At 32.9% G+C, this 21,725-nt stretch overlaps 1 protein-coding gene across 1 annotated transcript in view; it reads left to right on the top strand.

Moving 5' to 3' along the window:
- The window catches only part of ZFC3H1 (zinc finger C3H1-type containing), a 47,364-nt gene that overhangs the window by 13,288 nt on the left and 12,351 nt on the right, over window positions 1-21,725 (top strand). Inside the window, 21 exon segments of the mRNA XM_036864922.1 lie at window positions 1,144-1,342; window positions 1,594-1,817; window positions 3,229-3,352; window positions 5,490-5,587; window positions 6,919-7,128; window positions 7,329-7,493; window positions 8,421-8,558; window positions 9,179-9,300; window positions 9,712-9,861; window positions 11,650-11,824; window positions 12,066-12,197; window positions 12,574-13,116; window positions 13,202-13,311; window positions 14,174-14,305; window positions 14,412-14,533; window positions 15,499-15,600; window positions 15,805-15,924; window positions 16,832-17,015; window positions 18,468-18,654; window positions 20,010-20,198; window positions 20,845-21,082. Coding sequence (XP_036720817.1) covers window positions 1,144-1,342; window positions 1,594-1,817; window positions 3,229-3,352; window positions 5,490-5,587; window positions 6,919-7,128; window positions 7,329-7,493; window positions 8,421-8,558; window positions 9,179-9,300; window positions 9,712-9,861; window positions 11,650-11,824; window positions 12,066-12,197; window positions 12,574-13,116; window positions 13,202-13,311; window positions 14,174-14,305; window positions 14,412-14,533; window positions 15,499-15,600; window positions 15,805-15,924; window positions 16,832-17,015; window positions 18,468-18,654; window positions 20,010-20,198; window positions 20,845-21,082 — 3,664 coding nt within the window.

Here is a 21,725-nt window from a genome sequence, read left to right as displayed (position 1 = left end):
AAGTACTGAAATATGTGTTGGTAGTTTAATTAGAGATTTATAATAGTCTATATAAGGTTAAACTACTAGGTAGGATCCACTGGTGTTTTTTTTTTTTTAATGTTTGAGAATTAAATAATTTATTGGATTTAAAAAATGTAATTACAATTCACCGATAAGGGAAAGCTACTGGATAAGCGAGCCTTAACCTTTTTGAGTCTTAGCATCTTTTGAGTCGCCCCTCCTTTTCCATATACACACATAAAGGAAAAACATATACAGCTTTGTGTTTAACTTCAAGGAGTGGGGATGCCAAAGGACCCCTTATTTCCCTCCCACTAAAGTCTCATGGACTCCAATTTAGAACCTCTGCTTAGGTTGCCTGACATTTTCAGTTATATTTTAGCTAAAATGTACATAATAGAATAATTTTAAAAATTAACTCAAAAAAAGTAGAGTGAAAAAATTAAGAAGTTACTTCAATTGGAAAAAAGTTCTCAAACATTTGTTCCTAACCTGTTTTCCTGTTTTAGCTTCCCTGAAGAAGTCTTGGGTGTTCAAAATATTTTCAATATTCAGATAAATATCTGTAGCTTTAGAACATGGAATGCTCAAATATAAGCAAATCTTTACATATTTCTTCCTTTAAAACTGATTTAAAGATTTATAAAGTATATATTTTTAAAAGTTTGCAAATTTGAATCTTGACATTCACTGTGCCTGTTCTGTGTAGTACTTGCAAGGCTAGTAACCTCACATGATTATGGAACCACTTCGTTCTTCATTCCTTACCTCCCCTGGGTTGATTTCTTCTTGCATTCACTGCCATGAGATTGCTACTCCTGTTTGGGAGGCAGTTAAATGCCATCTCTAACCCTTAACTTTTTTTTTTCATCATCAGTTGTACCCTCCCCTTCTAACCCATCACACTTACATATACACATACACCCTCTACAGATTGATCTTCTGTTTGTATTACAGGGACTGAATTAGAGTATAGGGCTATGGTAAGTTATTCAGTTTCCTTATTTTATTTGTATTAATATTTACCATTTAAGTATTTGCCTTAAAACTAACTAACTGATCTTATAAAAGATTTGACTTGGTAATATGTTTAAAGTCAAATAATGGAATTTTTAAATGGCAACTGTTTCTTTTTTAAAGAAGCTTGGTGAAGATGAAGAGGAGCTATCTGAATTGCAGCTTCGTCTTTTGGCTCTTCAGTCCGCCAGTAAAAAATGGCAACAAAAAGAACAGCAGGTGATGAAAGAAAGCAAAGAAAAGCTGACTAAGATGAAAACTGTACAGCAAAAAGTTAAAACCAGTACAAAAACACATTCGGCCAAAAAAGTTAGCACTACAGGTGATCATTTCTGTTAAATTCTTTTAATTGATTTCCTATATCAGTATGGTTTTTAGATTTTAATTCAGAAAGTTTTGAGCCGAGAATTATATCCTGACTAAAGGATAATCCTATATAAGTGAACATAGAGGAGCAGCTGTATATATGACTTAATAATGAAAAAAAAATTGTTAAAGCTCTTATTTTCTTGTATCTTCTAGAAAATTCTAACTCTAATAGATACTGATGTTTCTGTATTTTTTTATTTAAAGCTAAACAAGCATTGAGGAAGCAGCAAACAAAGGCATGGAAGAAACTACAACAACAAAAAGAACAGGAAAGACAGAAAGAAGAGGATCAACGGAAACAAGCTGAAGAAGAAGAGAGAAGGAAAAGAGAAGAAGAAATCAGAAAAATTCGAGATCTCTCAAATCAGGAAGAGCAATACAATCGATTCATGAAATTGGTTGGTGGAAAGAGGAGATCAAGGAGTAAAGTAAGGAGTTCAAAAATACAAAATCAAAATATTACTCAAATTTAACTGTCCTTATAGTCTTATTTCATAAATTCAGTCAACTAAGAAAAAGTATTAAGTCCTTTTGTTTGATAGAGCTCATTATATAAATAACTCTTGGGAAGAAGGGAAGGTAGGTTATAATTGAGAATGAGTCGTTTTTATAGTTATAGATATTAGAAATAGAAGAAATGAAAGACTAATATAATATTATGGTTAGAAAAGCTTCCTTTTGATTTTTTTTGTCATTTTCTGTTTAGAAGAAAGTAACATTACTGAGTTGTAGTGAGGACTTATTCTTAAAATGACTGTTCCCTATTAGTTTTCCATTTTTTAGTAATGTAGAATTAGAAATGTGTCATGATTAATTGATATGGACTATTTTAAAGAAAGTTAAATCATCATATAGTAATAGCGTTAGTGCATGTGACTTTAGTTATCAAGCATTTGTGAGCCTTTATTATGTATAAGTCATTGATAATGACTGAGTCATTGTCTTTTATGGATGGTGTTAGGAAGTAAACTGGAGATTTAATACTGATCTAGTGCTATTAGCAGTGACAAATTTCAGAATTCTGAGCTTTAATAATACACTCATGAGTAGTCTCATACACTCGTGAGTGTATTATTAAAGAATAGAGGGATATTAAAGAATAAGAGCTCTTTAATTGTAGGAAGTCAAGAGTTAGGTTTGCTTAAGTAAGGAATATATAAGTATTCATACTTTGAACTTCCAGAAAGCACTTTGATAGAATCTTTTTTTAGAGAAGTATTGTATTGATAGTTGTATGTTACTCTTAATATCCATCTGAATAGTTTTTGCTAGTTTTCAATTTATTATAAACTGTCTCCGAGTGGAACATTGTAAGAAGTAAAAAAAAAAAAGAAAAGAAAAGAAAAGAAAAGAAAACATACGAGCATATGACCAAGAGGTTTTAGTTTTCAGTTATCATTAGTTTATTCATAACTAAAATGTTAATGGATTATTTGGGCAATATTCTAAATATAGTTTTGATTACATAAAACTTGAATTCATTTATCTGTTTCTTAGCTTACAGAGAGAGGCCATTAGTATTTATGAGCTTGGGGTCATCTTATTTTCTAGAGGAATAGCTGATTATTTAGTGGCTCAGCTCACTCTGGGAGATTTCATCTGTATATATAGTACTTGCTAGTTTCATTTTCTGACAGTTGTAAAATGTCAACCACAGTGTACCTGTCATGTATGTTGAATTTCCCCAATCAGACGTGATAGGCAGTTCTAACTGGATAATCATGATTTTTGATACTGTTCTACATAAAAGATAACTATTAATTGTTTTGTAATTTCTAGCCTAAGAAAAGCTTAAGACAGAAAATGTTGTGAAACTAAAAAAAAATCTTGTGTAATTAGTCTTCAGATCCTGACCTGAGACGATCCTTAGATAAGCAACCTACTGATGGTGGAGGAGGCATTTATCAATATGATAACTATGAAGAAGTTGCTATGGATACAGATAGTGAAACCAATTCTCCAGGTATGAGCTAAACCTTAAAACATTTGCATATTCACAATTATTAAGTAGAAAATGGTCACAAAGCTACCCAAAACCTTGAAAGAAATGTGTAATGAAAGTGAGATTTGCTGGTGGGTTGTACAACCATAGACATTATTTGGTGTTATAAATACTTCAAGAGCAAACCTCAAATGTGTAATATTAACCTATATTTCTAAGTATTTCTTTCTATATAGCATTTTAATAAGAAGGCAGTGTTCTACTGTTAACTATGTGATCTAAAAAGTGAAGATTGTGGGAAAGGTGAGAACACTGTTTAAAAAACGAATAAACAAACCTTTGCTTTCTTAAGTATCTTTGTATCTAAGGCATTCTTCGCTTTAGTTAAAAAAAAGGGGGGGGGATCTTTCTTGATTTTAGACTTCCTTCCTCCTTCCACTGATGATACTCTGTAGGAATAAGGAGATGGAAAGTGATACTATACTAGTGGTGTCTTAGGATCAGCTGGTTAGAACCGTTAGGGCTGTACCTCAGTTAGATTGCACATTTTAGGGTATGACCATCCTTGCGGGCTAGAGGCTTGCTTTAGTTGATATTCAGTGGTGATCAGCTGTGAGAGACCTGTTCTCTTACTAATTAACACACATAAAACTGAGGCAGACAACCAAATGCAGTTGGTGTTCTAGGAACTAGAATACTTACCTGCAAGGCCACGTGATCAGTGTTTTTCTTCCAGTGGTCATATTGTGAGACCAGATTAAACTAGAATTCTACTTTAGTGTGCCTAGAGAGAAGGCAAAATCTGTATGATTTGGTAATGTTAATAAAAGTGCTCATTTTCAGGTTACTATGTTTTGGTTCATATTTAATAATCTTATGTTTTGATTTCATAGTTTAATTCTCTTTGGTCAATCTTTAATTTTCATATTTCCAGGTTCTTGGAGATGATTCATTGTAGTTTCCAAGTATTGACAATATTATTATTACTCTTTCTATAAAATAATTTTATGATCTACCCTCTTAAAAGAATTTTATAAGAAATTATTATACAGAGAATGTACTCTACTCAGTTTTGTAAATTTTAACTTTTTGCCATATTCATTACAAATATTTATGTTTTTAAGAAGTAAAGTGTTCTAAAGTCAGTGTATAGTCAAATGGCATCATTTGGGCCACAAGTCAGACCCGTATAAGGCATGTGGCTAATATCCATATTGACTTGAGAGACAACGGGGACAAAGAAATGTTAGTTTTCCCTAAGGTTGTATGGTTATTGAGTAGCAAGAGTAGTCTTTGAATCTGCCAGATTTCAGTGAGTCTAAAGAAACGACTGACAGTAAAATGTGCAATTATCAATATTTTTAGCTGCTGCCAAGGAAGAAATGCTAACAATTTAACTGAGATGCATCAGTAACTATTTCAGAATTATTAATATTTATTTATTTATTTATTTGACTGCGTCGGGTCTTAGTTGCGGCATGTGGGATCTTCTAGTTGCGGCATGCAAACTCTTCGTTGTGGCATGTGGGATCTAGTTCCCTGACCAGGGATCAAACCCGGGCCCCCTGCATTGGGAGTCTTAGCTGCCTGACCACCAGGGAAGTCCCCAGAATTATTAAAATGTGAAAAAGTGTACACTTTAATAATTAAATACAATGGGTAATTCTTTCCATTCCTAGTCCTGTTTGCTTTCTATCCAATTTAAATAGTCCATTTCTTAACTTTTCTCCACATGAAGGGAGGAATGGAGTCACCACATCACTGTTTTCCTTTGGTTAGGACACTTTGGCAGATTCAGGGGAATTTTTTGTTTTATTATTTCTTAAAAAGTATGTTTATTCCCCCCCCCAAAAAAAGTGTTTCTAGCCTTTCCTGCTCTATTCCCTGTTACCACCACTAGGTGAAAAGTAGAACAAAGTAGAGAGTTTTGAGGGACTAAATATCAGCTTAAGTGGATGGCTGATTTTGTAATGATATAAGGACAATTTTAAATAGATGGAGGTGGTCTCATGGAGGTTAAATATTTTATTGGAGATTAATAAAATCTCACTTGTACTTTACTTAGATGCAATTGTATTTCTTCAAAAATATCATAAATTTAATTTATTCCTGTTGAAATATATCTATTATTAAACTCTTGTAAAAATTTTTTTTACAGCTCCTTCACCAGTGCAACCACCATTCTTCTCTGAATGTTCATTGGGGTATTTTTCTCCGGCACCATCTGTTTCTTTGCCTCCACCACCTCAGGTTTCTGTAAGTGAGAATTGATATGATTTCTACGAAAATTTTGTAGCCTTATGTCTTTTCTAATTTGTTTTGAAAAGCTGGCATGTAATTAATTAGTAGTTAAGTTTGAAGAGAGCATAAAATCAAAATTGCTTATCAGAATTAATAGCTATGAAATCTATGGAATAAACAGTTGATTAGTTATTGGCAGGCTATCCATTTGGTAGATTTTTTCGTAGCTAATTTTTAATCTCATGTTGATTTTCTTTCAGTACTTAGTATGTTTCCTTCTTTCTTCTCTTTGTTCCTCAGAAAATGTATTCCAAAGCAGAGTAAGAATTATCTATTGTTTTGGATTTTTTTAGGGGGAATTGGGATTTAAGTGCATTAAGGTGCTTCTAGAAACTTTTTTCCTTTCTCCTCTTTTGATTAAATAGTTACTTTTAATTTGAAAATTCAGTAAAAGAAAAGCATTGTCTATGCAACTTAATTTCTTTTCCCTACCTTTTGAAAGAACTGTCAGTCCCCTGTTAAAAAAAAGAAAAAAAAAAAAAAAGGAAGTGGGGGATCACAAAGTAAAATTTCTGAAGTTATTTCAGATGAGAGAACCTAGAGGTCACACTGGATCTCTCTTAATAGGTTAGTGGTAGAGGTCACACTGGATCTCTCTTAATAGGTTAGTGGGGACCTTGCCATTTCACAGTTCCTAGGTAGATATATGGTGTCCTGCTAGGAAGTTGAAGATGAGGGGAATATTAGAGCAGAGAGTGAGAGAGAAACATTTTTTCTTTCTTCCTTGAATTGTTTTATATGCCAAGGGAAATACTGGAAGGTCTTTGAAGCAAAAATATGTGCAAATTCTGGGATTTGGGTAAAATTGTCTTTATAGATAATCTCTAAGAAGCCATTTCACAAGGATTTTATGAGGGTAGTGGTGACTCTTCTTTACAATTAATTCTTGAGATACTCTAGACTACTCCCACCCAGAATCCCTTTGGTTCCTAAGTTTTGATTTTTACTTTAGTGTCGTATGTATCTGATTTTTTGTTATCTGTTTGTTTCAGGTAGTCATCTAGGGAGATAGACACTGTAAAGTTTGATTTCTCTATCTTGAAGTTTATAAATTAAATGTTTCAAATATTGTTGATTTTTATTTTTTTGTAAAAATTATACTTTTTCATGGCTGAATATTGGATTTGGTTATTTTGAGATTTCCAGTATTCTTAGTTCACTTATGCTTACAGTAAAGTAATAACCTGTTTACCTTTGTCTAATTTAATGTTACTGTAAAGATAAACACTTGGAATGGGTAAAATTTGCATAGTAATTATTATTTATTCTTTTTTAAAAACAACTAGTCAATACCACCTTTGAGCCAGCCTTATGTGGAAGGCTTGTGTGTTTCTCTTGAACCTCTACCTCCTCTACCACCTTTACCACCTCTTCCACCTGAAGATCCAGAACAGCCTCCAAAACCACCTTTTGCAGATGAGGAAGAAGAGGAAGAAATGCTGCTTCGAGAAGAGCTACTTAAATCTCTAGCAAATAAAAGAGCTTTCAAGCCAGAGGTAATTTAGGTACCTGAACCTCTAGGTGGTGCTATTGAGCTTAGTTTTAGGTAGCCCTACTTTTCTCTGCTAGTTTGGGATTCATTGGGCTTTTCAGTAAAGTGGGGATAAGTCTGATACTACTTTGCTCAAGACCTTTAAAGGTGACAGAAATTTCTTTTCATTTAAAATTGCTTCATATCTGTCTCTTTCTTCTTTAGGAAACATCCAGTAATAGTGACCCGCCTTCACCTCCAGTTCTGAACAGTTCACAGCCTGTGCCAAGAAGCAATCTATCCATAGTCAGTATTAATACAGTATCTCAGCCTAGGATACAGAACCCAAAGTTTCACAGAGGACCTCGTCTTCCACGAACTGTGATCTCGGTAAAAACAAACAAAATAATTAGTCTTATTGTTATTTAAACAGCTTGTGAGAAATTTGTCTGCAGTTTTGCTGTCCTATTCCCTAACTCCTAGTTTATTATATACAAACATATATGTATTATTTTTTGTTTATTAATAGTGAAATGGGAGCAGCTTCTTCACTTGAAAACTGGTAGAGTTCATGATAATATTTTTGGGGAAGCATTATTTTCCTCAGAGTGGTATTTTTTGCCATTTCCTCAGTTTTTGTTCCATATAAGTTGGTCCATCTAGATTTTCTGTCTAGTCAGTTTTAGCAAATTATATATATTTTTTATTTCTCCCATCTTTGCTCATAATTTTTCAATTAATGACTATACTATAATGGAAGAACTTATGATGTTTTTCAATGTTTATTAAGGAGATTGAAATGACAATTTATTTCTACCTTGTTTTCTAATGGCTTTAAAGTAAAATAAAAGGAGCAAAGCCAAGTTGAAATCTTGCCTCTGTTCGGTAAACTTATCCTCCATATATAAGCACAAAAGCCAAAAAGTTTTGTTAATAATAATGTAGAATTATTAATTTTTTCTTTGGCTTTAAAAGGTTAATTTAGACTGCATTATGGTTCTGTATAGAAAGTTGGAGAAAATAAGACTTAATGAAGAAAATGATAGTAGTATCTAGAGAGACTGAGAATATAATCAATAGAATATTTTTATGTTTTTGGATATAACCAGTATCTGTGGAGTGGGACAAAGTAAGTCAATTAATACAATATAAACAGGAGGAACCATAGACTGTCTGCTTGGAACCCATTATTTTTATGAATTTAAATTCATACAGATAAAGTGACTTGTTCAAGGTCATGAAGCTAATTGTGGTAGAGCCAAGAAAAGGATAGAGATACTTTTGTTATCAGGAATAACAGATAGATTGTCTTTGCAGCTTCCAAAGCATAAATCAGTGGTTGTAACCCTAAATGATTCCGATGACAGTGAATCTGATGGAGAGGCATCCAAGTCAACCAGTAGTGTTTTCGGGGGATTGGAGTCCATGATTAAAGAAGCAAGGCGAACTGCCGAGGTAAGTGCAGTAATGAAAGATGAAAAGAAGATTTACTGACAATCATTACAGTTTGTTTGTTTTTCCTGGAAATTAGACCTTAGAGGTTTAGATTTTTAATATATCGAATTACAGAAATATTTTAAGTATTTGTATTATTAGGAGTTTATATAATGAAGCGTGTATAAATTTAGATAGATTTAACTATTAAAAAAACCCTTTTATTTTTGTTTCCAGTTGACTGTCCCTTTTTTCAAAATAGTAAAATTGTGTGGGTAATTGTCCTCTGTACTAAGGAAATTTATTGTTTTGGAATTTTGTTACATTACCAGAAAATCGTTTTTTTATTAAAGTGTATCACCTAAGTACAACTTTTATCCCTATTCCTAATTGCAACAGTTGCTTAGATATGAAATAGTTCAATTATTTTCAAACCATAAGTCTTGACTGCTTACTGGGATTGTACAATTAATTTGGTGGTTAACGACCAGCATTGTGTTTTTTTAAATGGAATAGAAAATAATGATGAAGATATTTATTTATTTCTAAATATATAAATGTGCACTGGATAATGTAAAATACAGATCTTAGTGTGGGATTATAAAAGCTTTTGATCTGGTTGACTTTCAAATGTTTTCTAGCAAGCTTCAAAACCGAAAGTACCTCCAAAATCTGAAAAAGAAAATGATCCCATGCGAACACCTGAAGCTTTGCCTGAAGAAAAGAAGATTGAATATAGATTGTTAAAGGAAGAGATTGCCAAGTAAGTGGCATTTTATGTAATTAGCTTTAAAGGTGTGTGCTGTTTTCGGTGCTTAATCTGTATACAGTTTATTGGCATTGGGAAATGAAGATGTTGATTTTTATCCAAGATGAAGAGTTAATGTTTTTCGAACTTGCACAGGAGGGGGAGCCAGATGATCATCTATAAACTTGAAGGCAGTGATGCACTGAGGTATAAACAGCTTAGAAAAAGATAAAAGCTGTTACAAAGGAGAACTACACTATCAGCTTTGAATGCCAACTTGGGTCATGCATGTCGGTCATCATTGTTATTAGTCAATATGTTAGTCACTTAGTTAATATTTGTATTTTATGAAATAGAATACATCTTTAAAAACTAATTTCAGTTTATTTTTTGGTGTAATTTATTAATCTTTATTGATTATTTTAGTCGTGAGAAACAGCGTTTGATTAAATCAGATCAGCTGAAGACAAGTTCATCATCCCCAGCAAACTCTGATGTAGAAATTGATGGGATTGGCAGGATAGCAGTGGTTACTAAGCAGGTTACAGATGCAGAAGCAAAACTTAAAAAACATAGGTGAGTCTCATTATCTGATTAAATACTGCATGTATCTAAGTGTTTCTATATTAGAGGGATGTATTTTTGTGGTGTATGTCAATAATAAGTATACTGTGTGATTACTAATTCTTTCATACTTGATAAGCCTAGAGAAGGCTATCATTTTGTTGAATTGTACATCTACGTGAAGTAATAGTATTAATGTTTAAATAAAAATATCAAGACTTCAAAAGAAAGTTTTCCCCTTCAGATTTATGTACTGCTTAAAACCTCTGGCATGTTTTTTAAAGACCTTTATTGGAAGGCATATTTTATTGTTAAAATTGGTAGACTTGATTGTTGGAAATAGTCATTACTTAGTCTGTTCAGTAAGACACATGGTCAAATATTGTGTTATTACAAAAACTATGATATGCAGTAACATTAAGATGTACCCTGATATTAGAAATCTGAAAAATGTTCCTCATAGATGAAATATTGTGGTGACCATAAACCTCCAAAATTATCAACGAGAAATGGTACTGTGTATGTTTTAAAAGAAAGTAAAATAAATTCATATAGATTCCATTTCTTTAATAACTTTTATAACAAATGAAAAGATTTTAAAAAATTCTTTGTCTTTATATTCCCCATTCTCTTTATCACATATTCTCTGTTTTTATGATTCATTCTAGATGTCATGTGTTGTGACTGTTTGAAATATGGTATCTTTCTGGGAAAGATGTTTCATTTTTTTTTTAATCATAATATTCAGTAGTTGAAAAGATGAAAATCTGTATCTGTAAATTTGTCTTTTTGTCCTGATTTTTACTTCTCAGTTCCAGACTTTACATCTGTCTGTTGTTTAAAAATTAGACTTCTTTTTCTCTCCTTTGCTTTGCTTTAGATAAAATGAGTTAGAGGTTTGTAAATTAATTAAATGTGCTTGATTATGTTTATTAGATGTTTATTTGTGTGTTTATTAGGAGCATTATAAATGAAACTAAACATAGCGATTTTCTGTCTTAAGTCCTCATTTTTCTTTTTTTATTTGAGGGTTTTTTTTATTTTTTATGTTTTTAATTTTTTTTTTTTTGGGTGTTGGGTCTTCGTTGCTGCACGTGGGCTTTCTTTAGTTGTGGTGAGCGGGGCTACTCTTCATTGTGGCATGTGGGCTTCAGTAGTTGTGGCGTGTGGGCTTCAGTAGTTGTGGCGCACGGGCTTCAGTAGTTGTGGCTCGTGGGCTCTATAGCGCAGGCTCAGTAGTTGTGGTGCACGGGCTTGGTTGCTCCATGGCCTTTGGGATCTTCCCAGACCAGAGCTTGAACCTGTGACCCCTGCATTGGCAGGCGGATTCTTAACTACTGTGCCACCTGGGAAGCCCTCTTAAGTCCTCATTTTTCAGGAGTTATTTAGGGCTACATTGAAGTTTACTATTAATAGCTTTTCAACTGTAATTCACATTACTCAGACGCATGTTTTTTGTTTTTTTTTTTAAAGATCAGGCCCAGGGAATTCTCTGGTGGTCCAGTCGTTAGGACTCTGCGCTTTCATTGCTGAGGGCCTGGATTCAGTATCTGGTCGGGGAACTAAGATCCCACAAGCTGCATGGTGCCGCCAAAAAAAAAAACGACCAACCCATATTTGCTTTCATAAAATTTAACAGTGTCTATCTGAATACTTATTTTATTCTTCTAAATATTCACCTCTGTGTAGCATAAACATATTTTTAAAAATGAGCTATTACTTTGTAAGTTTTTTATTCTGATGGTGTCAGTCCGCTAGTTTAGAAAAATGTTCATAAGACTTTTGTTATTTCCCAATTAGGATTCTCTTGATGAAAGATGAATCTGTTTTAAAGAATCTAGTACAGCAAGAAGCTAAGAAGAAAGAATCTGTTCGAAATGCTGAAACAAAAATTACAAAACTTACAGAGCAGCTTCAGGCAACAGAGAAAATTCTCAGTGTCAACAGAATGTTTTTGAAGAAGCTTCAGGAACAAGTAATGTTCTTTTCTTAAATTCAAATATTGTAGTCCCATGTTTACTACACATTTTTATGGGCCAAATTTTTAATAAAACCATAAACCAAAGCCATCAAAATGTGTAACCTATACATTGTTCTCCATTGAGACGTAATATTAGCATATTTTAAATTTTCAGTTGAATACCCTAAAGAAATTATGTTTAAGAAGGTATTTCCTCTCCTAAGATTTACATTTTCAGAATTACCCTATATTTCAGATTCACAAAGTTCAACAACGTGTTACAGTTAAGAAAGCTTTGACTCTGAAGTATGGAGAAGAACTTGCTCGTGCAAAAGCAGTGGCTAGTAAAGAAATAGGAAAACGTAAACTGGAACAAGATCGCCTTGGAGTAAGTTGTTTGTAGAAATATTTAATGTTTGAAAAGGAGAAGGTTTTAATTATTCTTTTGAGGGTAAGAGATGCATAAAAAGTTCAAGCTTTTCCCTGCAGATTCAAAGAGAATAAGATTAAAGTTTTGTTTTTAAATGGCACCCACATATTTGGAAACTCATTTTTTTATTTATTTTGACTTTTTTTGTTTGTTTTTTGTACCTCATAGATTAACTAGCAAATCTGTTGGAGGCCTTTGTAAAACTGTTTTATTCTCGTTATTGACTTAGTTTTATAATGTTGGCATTGTATTGTAGGGATAGCACAATTATCTTACCAAAAATTGTTTATAAAGTCATAGCAGTATAAAATATTGATATCATTTTTCCCCCCAGCCTAACAAAATGATGAGACTGGACAATTCTCCAATATCAAGTCCAAGAAAGCATTCAGCAGAACTAATTGCTATGGAAAAAAGACGATTGCAAAAGCTAGAATATGAATATGCCCTGAAAATTCAGAAACTAAAAGAAGCCAGGGCCCTTAAAGCAAAGGAACAGCAAAATATTGGTCCACTTGTGGAAGAGGAACCTGAATTTTCTTTGCCTCAACCCTCACTTCATGATCTGACTCAAGATAAATTAAGTCTGGACACTGAGGAAAATGATGTTGATGATGAGATTTTGTCTGGGTCAAACAGAGAAAGAAGAAGATCCTTCTTAGAATCCAATTCTTTTACTAAACCTAACCTTAAGCACACTGATACACCTAACAAAGAATGTATAAACAAACCTACTAAGAATACAGTAGAAAAACCAGAACTTTTTCTAGGGTTAAAAATTGGTGAATTGCAGAAATTATATTCAAAAGCTGATAGCTTAAAACAACTGATTTTAAAAACTACCACAGGCATTACAGACAAGGTTTTGCATGGTCAGGTAACTGAACATTTCATATTCTTTATAAAATCTAGAATTCACCCTAGCCTTTATTACCTTATGAGATTTCTCTTTTCTTTTGCAGGAGATTTCTGTGGATGTGGATTTCGTGACAGGACAGAGTAAAACAACAGAAGTGAAGCCATGTCCGTTTAGACCCTACCATAGTCCCCTTCTAGTTTTTAAGTCTTACAGGTATAGAAGAAAGATTCAGTAAACTTGAGGTTCAGGATTGCTCCTCGTTCTTAGTGATATCTTAATCTTGAATGTGTGATGACCATGAAAAAAAATTGAATCATGGCTGCTCAGAAATGAACTTGTCCTTTTAGGGAATATAAAAATTTAAGTGCCTTGTTGTCATACTTGAACCAAACAGGAAGTAAGATTTAACTCACACTTAGGTTTACTAATTCTTATCAAATCCTAATTTCTGGCTACTGGTGAAATTGTGGAGAATTCTGAATTACTATATCTGTTAAGAATTTTAGGAAAAATAACTGGAGTCTTACGAGAATTTAAAATTTTTGCTTTTTCATCTTATTGTTACTCTAAGGAATGCATTGGCTAGCTTTCATAAAATTGATTTGACATTTTCAGATGATTAACTTTGGGAGGTTGTCTCTTTTTTTTTTTTAAAGACTCTTCAGAAGCTGTGAGACTATTAAATTGGTATGATTTAATCATAAAATCGTAAAACACCTACTAGGTACTATTGACTTTTTCTCTAGGTTTTTGGTTGGCTGGTGATGTGTGGAAGAAGTACCAGCGTTATACAGCATTTTATTATGTGGTAGGAAAACACTACGTTTAGAATACAGGATATTTTTGTTCTTTGTTTTCTATTTCAGATATTTTATGTCTGGGTATAAAAGTAGTTTGTCCCTATGACTTGATATTCTGGTTGTTTTCTAGAGTTAATTTTGGTATTAAGTAATTAGATAAATAGTAAGCTCAAAGTATAGAAACTTTAGTTGAGAAAGAAAAAATGAAAAAATTTAAAAATTTCTGAGGAATGTTTATGGAGCATCGTAATGTGCCTCTCTACCTCTCTTCTTAGATTCAGTCCATACTATCGAACCAAGGAAAAACTTCCCCTAAGCTCAGTATCGTATAGTAATATGATCGAACCAGATCAGTGTTTCTGCCGTTTTGATTTAACAGGAACATGTAATGATGATGATTGTCAATGGTGAGTAGTTTTTATTTGTTAACATTTTATAATTTAAAAGGTAGTCTTGGTTATGTAGCTTTGATATATACATGATTATCTTTTCTGTGTTGTTATTTTATTTTAGGCAGCATACACAAGACTATACGCTTAGCCGAAAACAGCTATTCCAGGACATTCTGTCATATAATCTGTCTTTGATTGGTTGTTCAGAGACGAGCACTGATGAAGAAATTGCTGCTGCAGCAGGTTTTAAAGACCTCTTGTTTCCCAAGTGAAAATTGAATTTAGGCAATTTAAAAGTTTTATATTCAGTTGTTGACATCTTTAAATAGCCATAATAATTCAATACATTCATCTATGACACTTTATCTAGATCTGCTCTGTCCAGTACAGTAGTCACTAGCCATGTGTTGCTATTTAAATCTAAGTTAATTAAAATAAAAATTTGCTTCCTCAGTCACACTAGCCACATTTCAGGTGCTCAGTAGGCACTACTGAGCTCAGTATTGGTAAGTGCTTACCAGTAAGACAGTGCAGATGTAAGACATTTCCATTATTGCAGACAGTTCTTTTGACGGAGCTCATCTAAATATTTCACTTTATTTAGAAGAATACGTTAACATAGTATAGAAATATTACCAATGATTTAAAAATAGACCCTATTTTTATTTACTATTTTCAAAAATAGAGGGGGATTAGAAGTTGAGGTGACTATAGTTTCAGATTCTACAATGAAATAAAAAAGGACTTTATACACTTTGACACTGTAGAAAGCATAGATTACTGCCAGACATTGTGAATAAATGTTGTTAAGCTTTTCCCCAGATTTAGTGCCAAATATTAAACCTTAAACTACAAGTCTTTTCGAAGTAGGGGAATTAGGGTTTGTTAAATTCAGTATTATCACAACTCAGAGTGATTGTAACATCACTGAATCTATTTAGTCATTCCTAATTAGGGACTTTAATTTTCACTTGCTTAGGTTGTTTTAGGAAATACTTTTTTTCAGTCCAAATTGGGGTGCATGATATGGTAGGATTTGCTGTAGTAGTTAAGATAATGTAGACCCTGCCCTTTAGAAGGCCATAGGTGTTTTTGACTAGTACCTTTAATTTTTAAACTATTCTTTACTTCATACTCTTTAATTAGCCTCATCTCTGTAATCCATGTTTTTTATACTTCTTATGAAGATATCATTGCTCTAATTTCAGAAAAATATGTTGAGAAACTTTTTGGAGTAAACAAAGATCGAATGTCAATGGACCAGATGGCTGTTCTCCTTGTGAGCAATATCAATGAAAGTAAAGGCCATAGTGAGTATATGTATCTTTCTCTCGCACAAAAGGACCTTAGAGTTTATGAGAACAAATTTTTTGGCATTATGTAAAAATATATATATATCATGTCTGCGTAACATGATAGAATAAATTTAGCTCTTTTTGAGTACTATTTGGGTATCCTTCAAAACTATAAAAGACTAGTTCTGTTAACCAGCAGTCTTCTCCTGTCTACTTTAGCACCTCCATTTACAACCTACAAAGATAAAAGAAAGTGGAAGCCAAAGTTTTGGAGAAAACCTATTTCAGAGAATAATTTCAGTAGTGATGAGGAACAGTCTACAGGACCTATTAAGTATGGTAAGAAGTAATTTAAGATCCAGAATCATTAAATTGTGGTGTTAACACTTTGCTAACACTTTGCTAATCTTTTGGTGTAATCTACTAGCCTTTTAAAAGTTTCTGTTTTTAAAAAAGTGATGCTGCTTGGCATTTAAGGCAATTAGTTCTTCCTTGGGCAAGACTGTGCCTTATATTGCAGGATGTTTTGTTTTCATGACCCCTGCCCAGTAAATGCATGGATCACCCTTTAGTAAATGTGACAGCTTTAAATATTACTTGAGTGGGGAGAGGGGAGCAGTGCTGCTCCCATCTGAGAACTACCGCCTGGCCCGTGTCCTTCTTGAGAGCAGGAGTTCTGTTTTGTTGTATCTTTGAGTCTGTGTTTTCTGACATGCAGTAGGCGCACAGAATGAATGAATTAAATGAGTGAACAAAGTAATGTATAAATGAGTGCCTTATTGTCGAGTACATCTTACGTTATATTCTCAAGTTTGCATAATTTAATTGCCTACTCTTTGTGGATTGGCAAATATGCTCTCCTGTACTTATTTACATTAACACTTTTTCTCTAATTTAGATGTAGTGGAATATGGAATAAGTCATCTTCATAAATTGTTATAACTTTCTCTTAAAACTTAATGAATGTTAATTATCAGTTGATGTCGTTTACCCTTAGAGTAGAGAGGTCATACTTCTGGTTTGCCCAGCAGAGTCCTAGTTTATACCTGTCATCCTGGTGTAATTTTTATTAACATCCCTTTTTACTCTTAGAAGTGTCCTGGTTTGGACAATAAACTATATGATTGCTCTACCTTAAAGCTATGAGCTTTAGATTTTTAGATTATTTTAAAGATAAGGCCAATCATTTTTTCTTGGGTTTGTGGATTTAGAGAAATTGTGAAGCTAATAGTGCTTTTTCTTATAGCCTTCCAGCCAGAGAACCGAATAAATGTTCCAGCTTTGGATACAGTTGTCACTCCAGATGATGTCAGATACTTTACAAATGAGACTGATGACATTGCTAATTTAGAAGCAAGTGTACTTGAAAATCCTTCTCATGTACAACTTTGGCTCAAGCTTGCATACAAGTACTTGAATCAAAATGAGGGGTACGTCCCCTTCTATCTTTGTGTAAACTGTTGCACATTTATATTTTTATGTTTGAAGTAAAAAAATTATCTCTGGTAATCAGGTTTCCTTGCTACTATCAATGGAGTCTTTGTTTTTTGACAAAGCCAAAAGCACTTAATTGTTTAAAAGCTATTAGAAGTAGTGAGGTGGATGGACCTAGAGTCTGTCATACAGAGTAAAGTCAGAAAGAGAAAAACAAATACCGTATGCTAACACATATATATGGAATCTAAGAAGAAAAAAAAAAAAAGGTCATGAAGAACCTAGGGGTAAGACGGGAATAAAGACACAGACCTACTAGAGCATGGACTTGAGGATATGGGGAGGGGGAAGGGTAAGCTGTGACAAAGTGAGAGAGTGGCATGGACATACATACACTACCAAACGTCCAAGAATTAATCATTGGGTTTTTTAAAAAGTCAGGTAGTCATGGTCTCAATAAAATTGTGATAAAGTCACAGTGGAATAGGTTAAATTTTATGTTAATTTTAATTTGGAGATTTAAAGCTTGTCTAAGAACCTCTAAATTCTGGTGAATTGACTTTTTTCTGTGTGTGGTGTTATATTACGTGTATTCAAATAAGATAAATAGTGATTTACCTCAAAAATGACAGCTCCTATTACATAATTGTGTTTTTTGACTCCTACTTGTTGATAGGATTGCCAGGAATAATCTCGTATTACCAGGAGTAATATTTATTACTGTAATTTTAGAATTACAATAGTAAGGTTTTCTTTTTTTTAAACAGGCTGCTCTGTCTTAAAACTTGGTATAAAAACTTTTTTAAGGTAGCACTGCAGAATGCTAATACATCACACATACCTGAATATGGTGCTTATTTAACTTGCCTTGTGTGTCATTTTCATGTTAATAGGATAAGTTACAGTGTTTTCTTTTCTGACTCATTTACTGAGTGAAGGCCAAAAAACTGTACATTATTTTATGAATAGGATCATGACAGACAGTTTTCTTCTCCAAGAGATAGCAAGCCCTTGACTGTTGAAAAGAACTATTATATTGAAAGCTTTGATTATTTTGTGCTGGTAGTAGCTGGCCTTGAGGGAGAATTGTTTAACTTTTCCCATTCCCGGACCAGTGTAAATCATAAAAGGTATTGCTGAATATGGACATAAAGCACACTTGAAGTTGATAATCTAGTGGTTTTATAGCACTGTGTTTTTATCTGGTAAATGCGCATTGAACATCCACTTAAAAGGGAATTGTTGGGTCAGTGGGAAATCGGGACCTGTTCTGGATGGATGTGATTTAAAATCTTAATCTACCTCCCTTTGTCATTGGTGATTCTAGCTTCTTGGTAGGTTCTAATAGAAAATGGAATTAAAAAGTTGACTTATTAGAACTAGACTGATTTAAAAAGTATTTTCAAGTGTTAAAAGAAATGGTCCTGCTTTTTCTTTCAAACATGTAGGCTATGTTCTGAGTCCTTGGATTCTGCTTTAAATGTTCTGGCTCGAGCTTTGGAAAGCAACAAAGACAATCCAGAAATTTGGTGTCATTACCTCAGATTGTTCTCAAAAAGAGGAACCAAGGAGGAGGTGCAGGAAATGTGTGAAACAGCTGTTGAATATGCTCCTGATTATCAAAGTTTTTGGACTGTGAGTAGAAAAGATAAAGTTGTGTGTGTGTATGTGTGTGCTATCAATAATTCTTTAGGTCATCTTAAATATTGATGTGTAGGTTAATAGATCATATGTTTTGTCTGCCTACAGATATAATAATAACCTTACTTTCACTGTCCAGTAACCTCAAAACCACTTCTCTGGGTCAGGATTAATTTAGACTAAACAAGACAGTATTTAGTGAAGAGATGATTTTTGTTGTTGTTGTTTACTTCATTGGTAGTGAGGAAACATAAACATTTTAAAACATTTTACACTAACCTATTCTTAAGCAGTTTTGGTTTGGGCAAAGTTAAATGAATTTTTTGCTAAGCACCTGAAAATAATTTAAAAAAAATTTTTTTATGCTTATATAACATTTTCATGAAAGCCAGGAAATAATTTGGTCTTTTTATTATATGCCCTCGTTACTTACGGAGAAAACTTTATCTGTAAATCATACTAATATCAAACCTTGCTAAGTTTAAAAGAGTTGGTGAAAAAGTGGGTTTTTTCCTCATTCTCTGAGAAAATGGGGTGTTTCTTACCCAGGCTTAAACTTAAAATTATGATTAATTCACTTATAAAATAAATATTCATTAATATGTGAACTTTTACCAGCTGAACTCAGGAATTATTAGATTCAGATAAACTTTCATATAAACTGTTACTACCAGATCTGTTATTTACTTGCTAACTGAAATTCAAAACAGATAGATTTGGATAACATGGTATGTCTTAATGAATGAACTTGCCACTTTCTTACTCTCCTAATTCACTGAATAGATTTAGATAACGAAAAATGCTTGACTTTTAACCTGCAGCCTTGTACCAAAGTTAATGCTATTGATCACCACAAATTATAGGGTGTAATGTTTTTCCTTAAGTTGTTTTTTCTTTAAAGGACCTCTTAATTTCTTTAAAAGATTAAATCTTTTAATTATTTTGTCACATATTTCTTATATGAATGCTATTCTCAAAATTTTTATACAGTCACACACCTGAGCAATTCAGATTGTATGTGATCATAAACATGTGAGCTTTTGGAGATCCACCATGGTCTTGCTGCCATTTATTGATTCAAGGAAAGGAGATGTGAAATTGCTTTAGTGATAATTCTGAGAGTATATCTGTATTGTTTTAGTTTTCATCTGATTCCACTTTCCAACTTGTGGTAGAAGGGGAAATCTAGGTTATAGTACTGTACGATGGGTTTATACATATTTGCAATTATCCTTTTTATAGAAATTGAATTTTTAATATGTGATAGTTTCTTAATGAAATGTGAAAAATCTGTAGTTTTAGATTATTCTTATGAAGCAGGAGTAATCATATGAAATCCCTTTGGGCAGTTTCTGCACCTAGAAAGCACCTTTGAAGAAAAGGATTACGTATGTGAGAGAATGATGGAGTTCCTGATGGGAGCAGCCAAGCGGGAACCATCAGATATTCTGTCCTTTCAGCTTTTAGAGGCTCTTTTGTTTAGAGTTCAGCTACACATATTTACTGGAAGATGCCAAAGTGCACTTGCAGTTTTACAGGTAAACATTTATTATAGCATTTAATGACATTCTGTAGAGAATTTTTTAAAGGTTTAAAACAGTACAGGTAGCATTGTTGAAAGATAAGGACACAGGCTTTAGATTTGAATCTTTGTTTGCCACTTACTGGTAAGTTGTGTGAATTTGGGTAAGTTTACAGCTGTTTCCTCCTTTGCTTATTTAGTAGGGATAATACCTTATTTAGAGTGTTTATGAGGTTTAAATGAAAATAATATTTGCTGAGTACCCACCAGAATAAACTTCAATATTCAGACCAAAAGGGGAAAAAATTAGTCCATAGTGAAAATCTTCTATATGGGTGTGGTGAGGTTTTTTGTTTATTTTACTCTTTTCTCTTTATCTTACTAGATTTTGAATATCAAGATACTTAAAATGTACAAATAAATTTAACCTTTTCATTAATTATGTCATAAACCTTAGCATAGTAAAAATTATGTTAATCTGGTATTGATGTCTCTAAAGAGTTTTTCCATTAAAAAAATTGGTGAGTATCAGAATTTTGACTTAGGTATTTAAGAACCATGCCAAAGAAACAAAACACTTTTAATCTTCTTTGCCTTCACAGTTGAATCTTATTAGGAATATTTTTAAAAACACCTTCAGATTATTTTTCCATTTTACCTAGAATGCATTGAAATTGGCTAATGATGGAATAGTAGCTGAATACCTTAAAGCAAGTGATCGATGTTTGGCATGGCTGGCCTACATACATCTTATTGAATTCAACGTTCTCCCTTCAAAATTTTATGATCCGTCTAATGCCAATCCTTCAAGAATTGTTACTATAGAACCATTTGTAATGCCGTGGCAAGCAGTTCAAGATATAAAGACTAATCCTGACATGTTGTTAGCAGTATTTGAAGGTAAGTATAAATGTTTATAAATTATTTAGAACATCAACTTATTGCTTATTATGATTCTTTGAAATTAAATGAAACAAATTTATGTATTGCAAGTTGTGGTTTTACACTTTATTATGTAACTGCTTAAAAAATTAAGGATTGAATCAGATAAGATGGGCATTGGCATCTATGAAAGCCACGTTTTTCTGATTATGGCAAAGGATATCAGCTAAATATGTACATAATATAGCATATTTACATAGGTTTAATGAGTTGATTGAATCATAGAACCAGGTATATTTTTGTAAAGCAATCTATCAAGGTGAAAGTTAAAAGATAATATCTTATTTTTTCAAGTAATTAATATTTTCTCCATCAATCAGTGAGTTTGATTCCTCTATGTACTAACCGAGGTATCTGCTTTGGAACATATATAAGATATAAAGCCTGTTCCCTTCTAATAAGAAGTATATAGCCTAGTTAGAAGATAAAATCTATACATCTGACATAATTAATGAACATATGAGGCCGCATAACTGTCTATTAGTATATAGTCTAAATTCTGTGCTTAGAGAAGAGACTGGGATCTGTGATTTAGAGAATTACATGGTACAGGCCATAAACCTGAAGGGAAGAGATTATTGCAGGTTGGCATGATCAAGTA

Source organism: Balaenoptera musculus, chromosome 10, assembly GCF_009873245.2.
Source record: "Balaenoptera musculus isolate JJ_BM4_2016_0621 chromosome 10, mBalMus1.pri.v3, whole genome shotgun sequence".
Lineage (NCBI taxonomy): Eukaryota > Metazoa > Chordata > Mammalia > Artiodactyla > Balaenopteridae > Balaenoptera > Balaenoptera musculus.
This window is presented reverse-complemented; position numbering and strand designations above follow the sequence as displayed.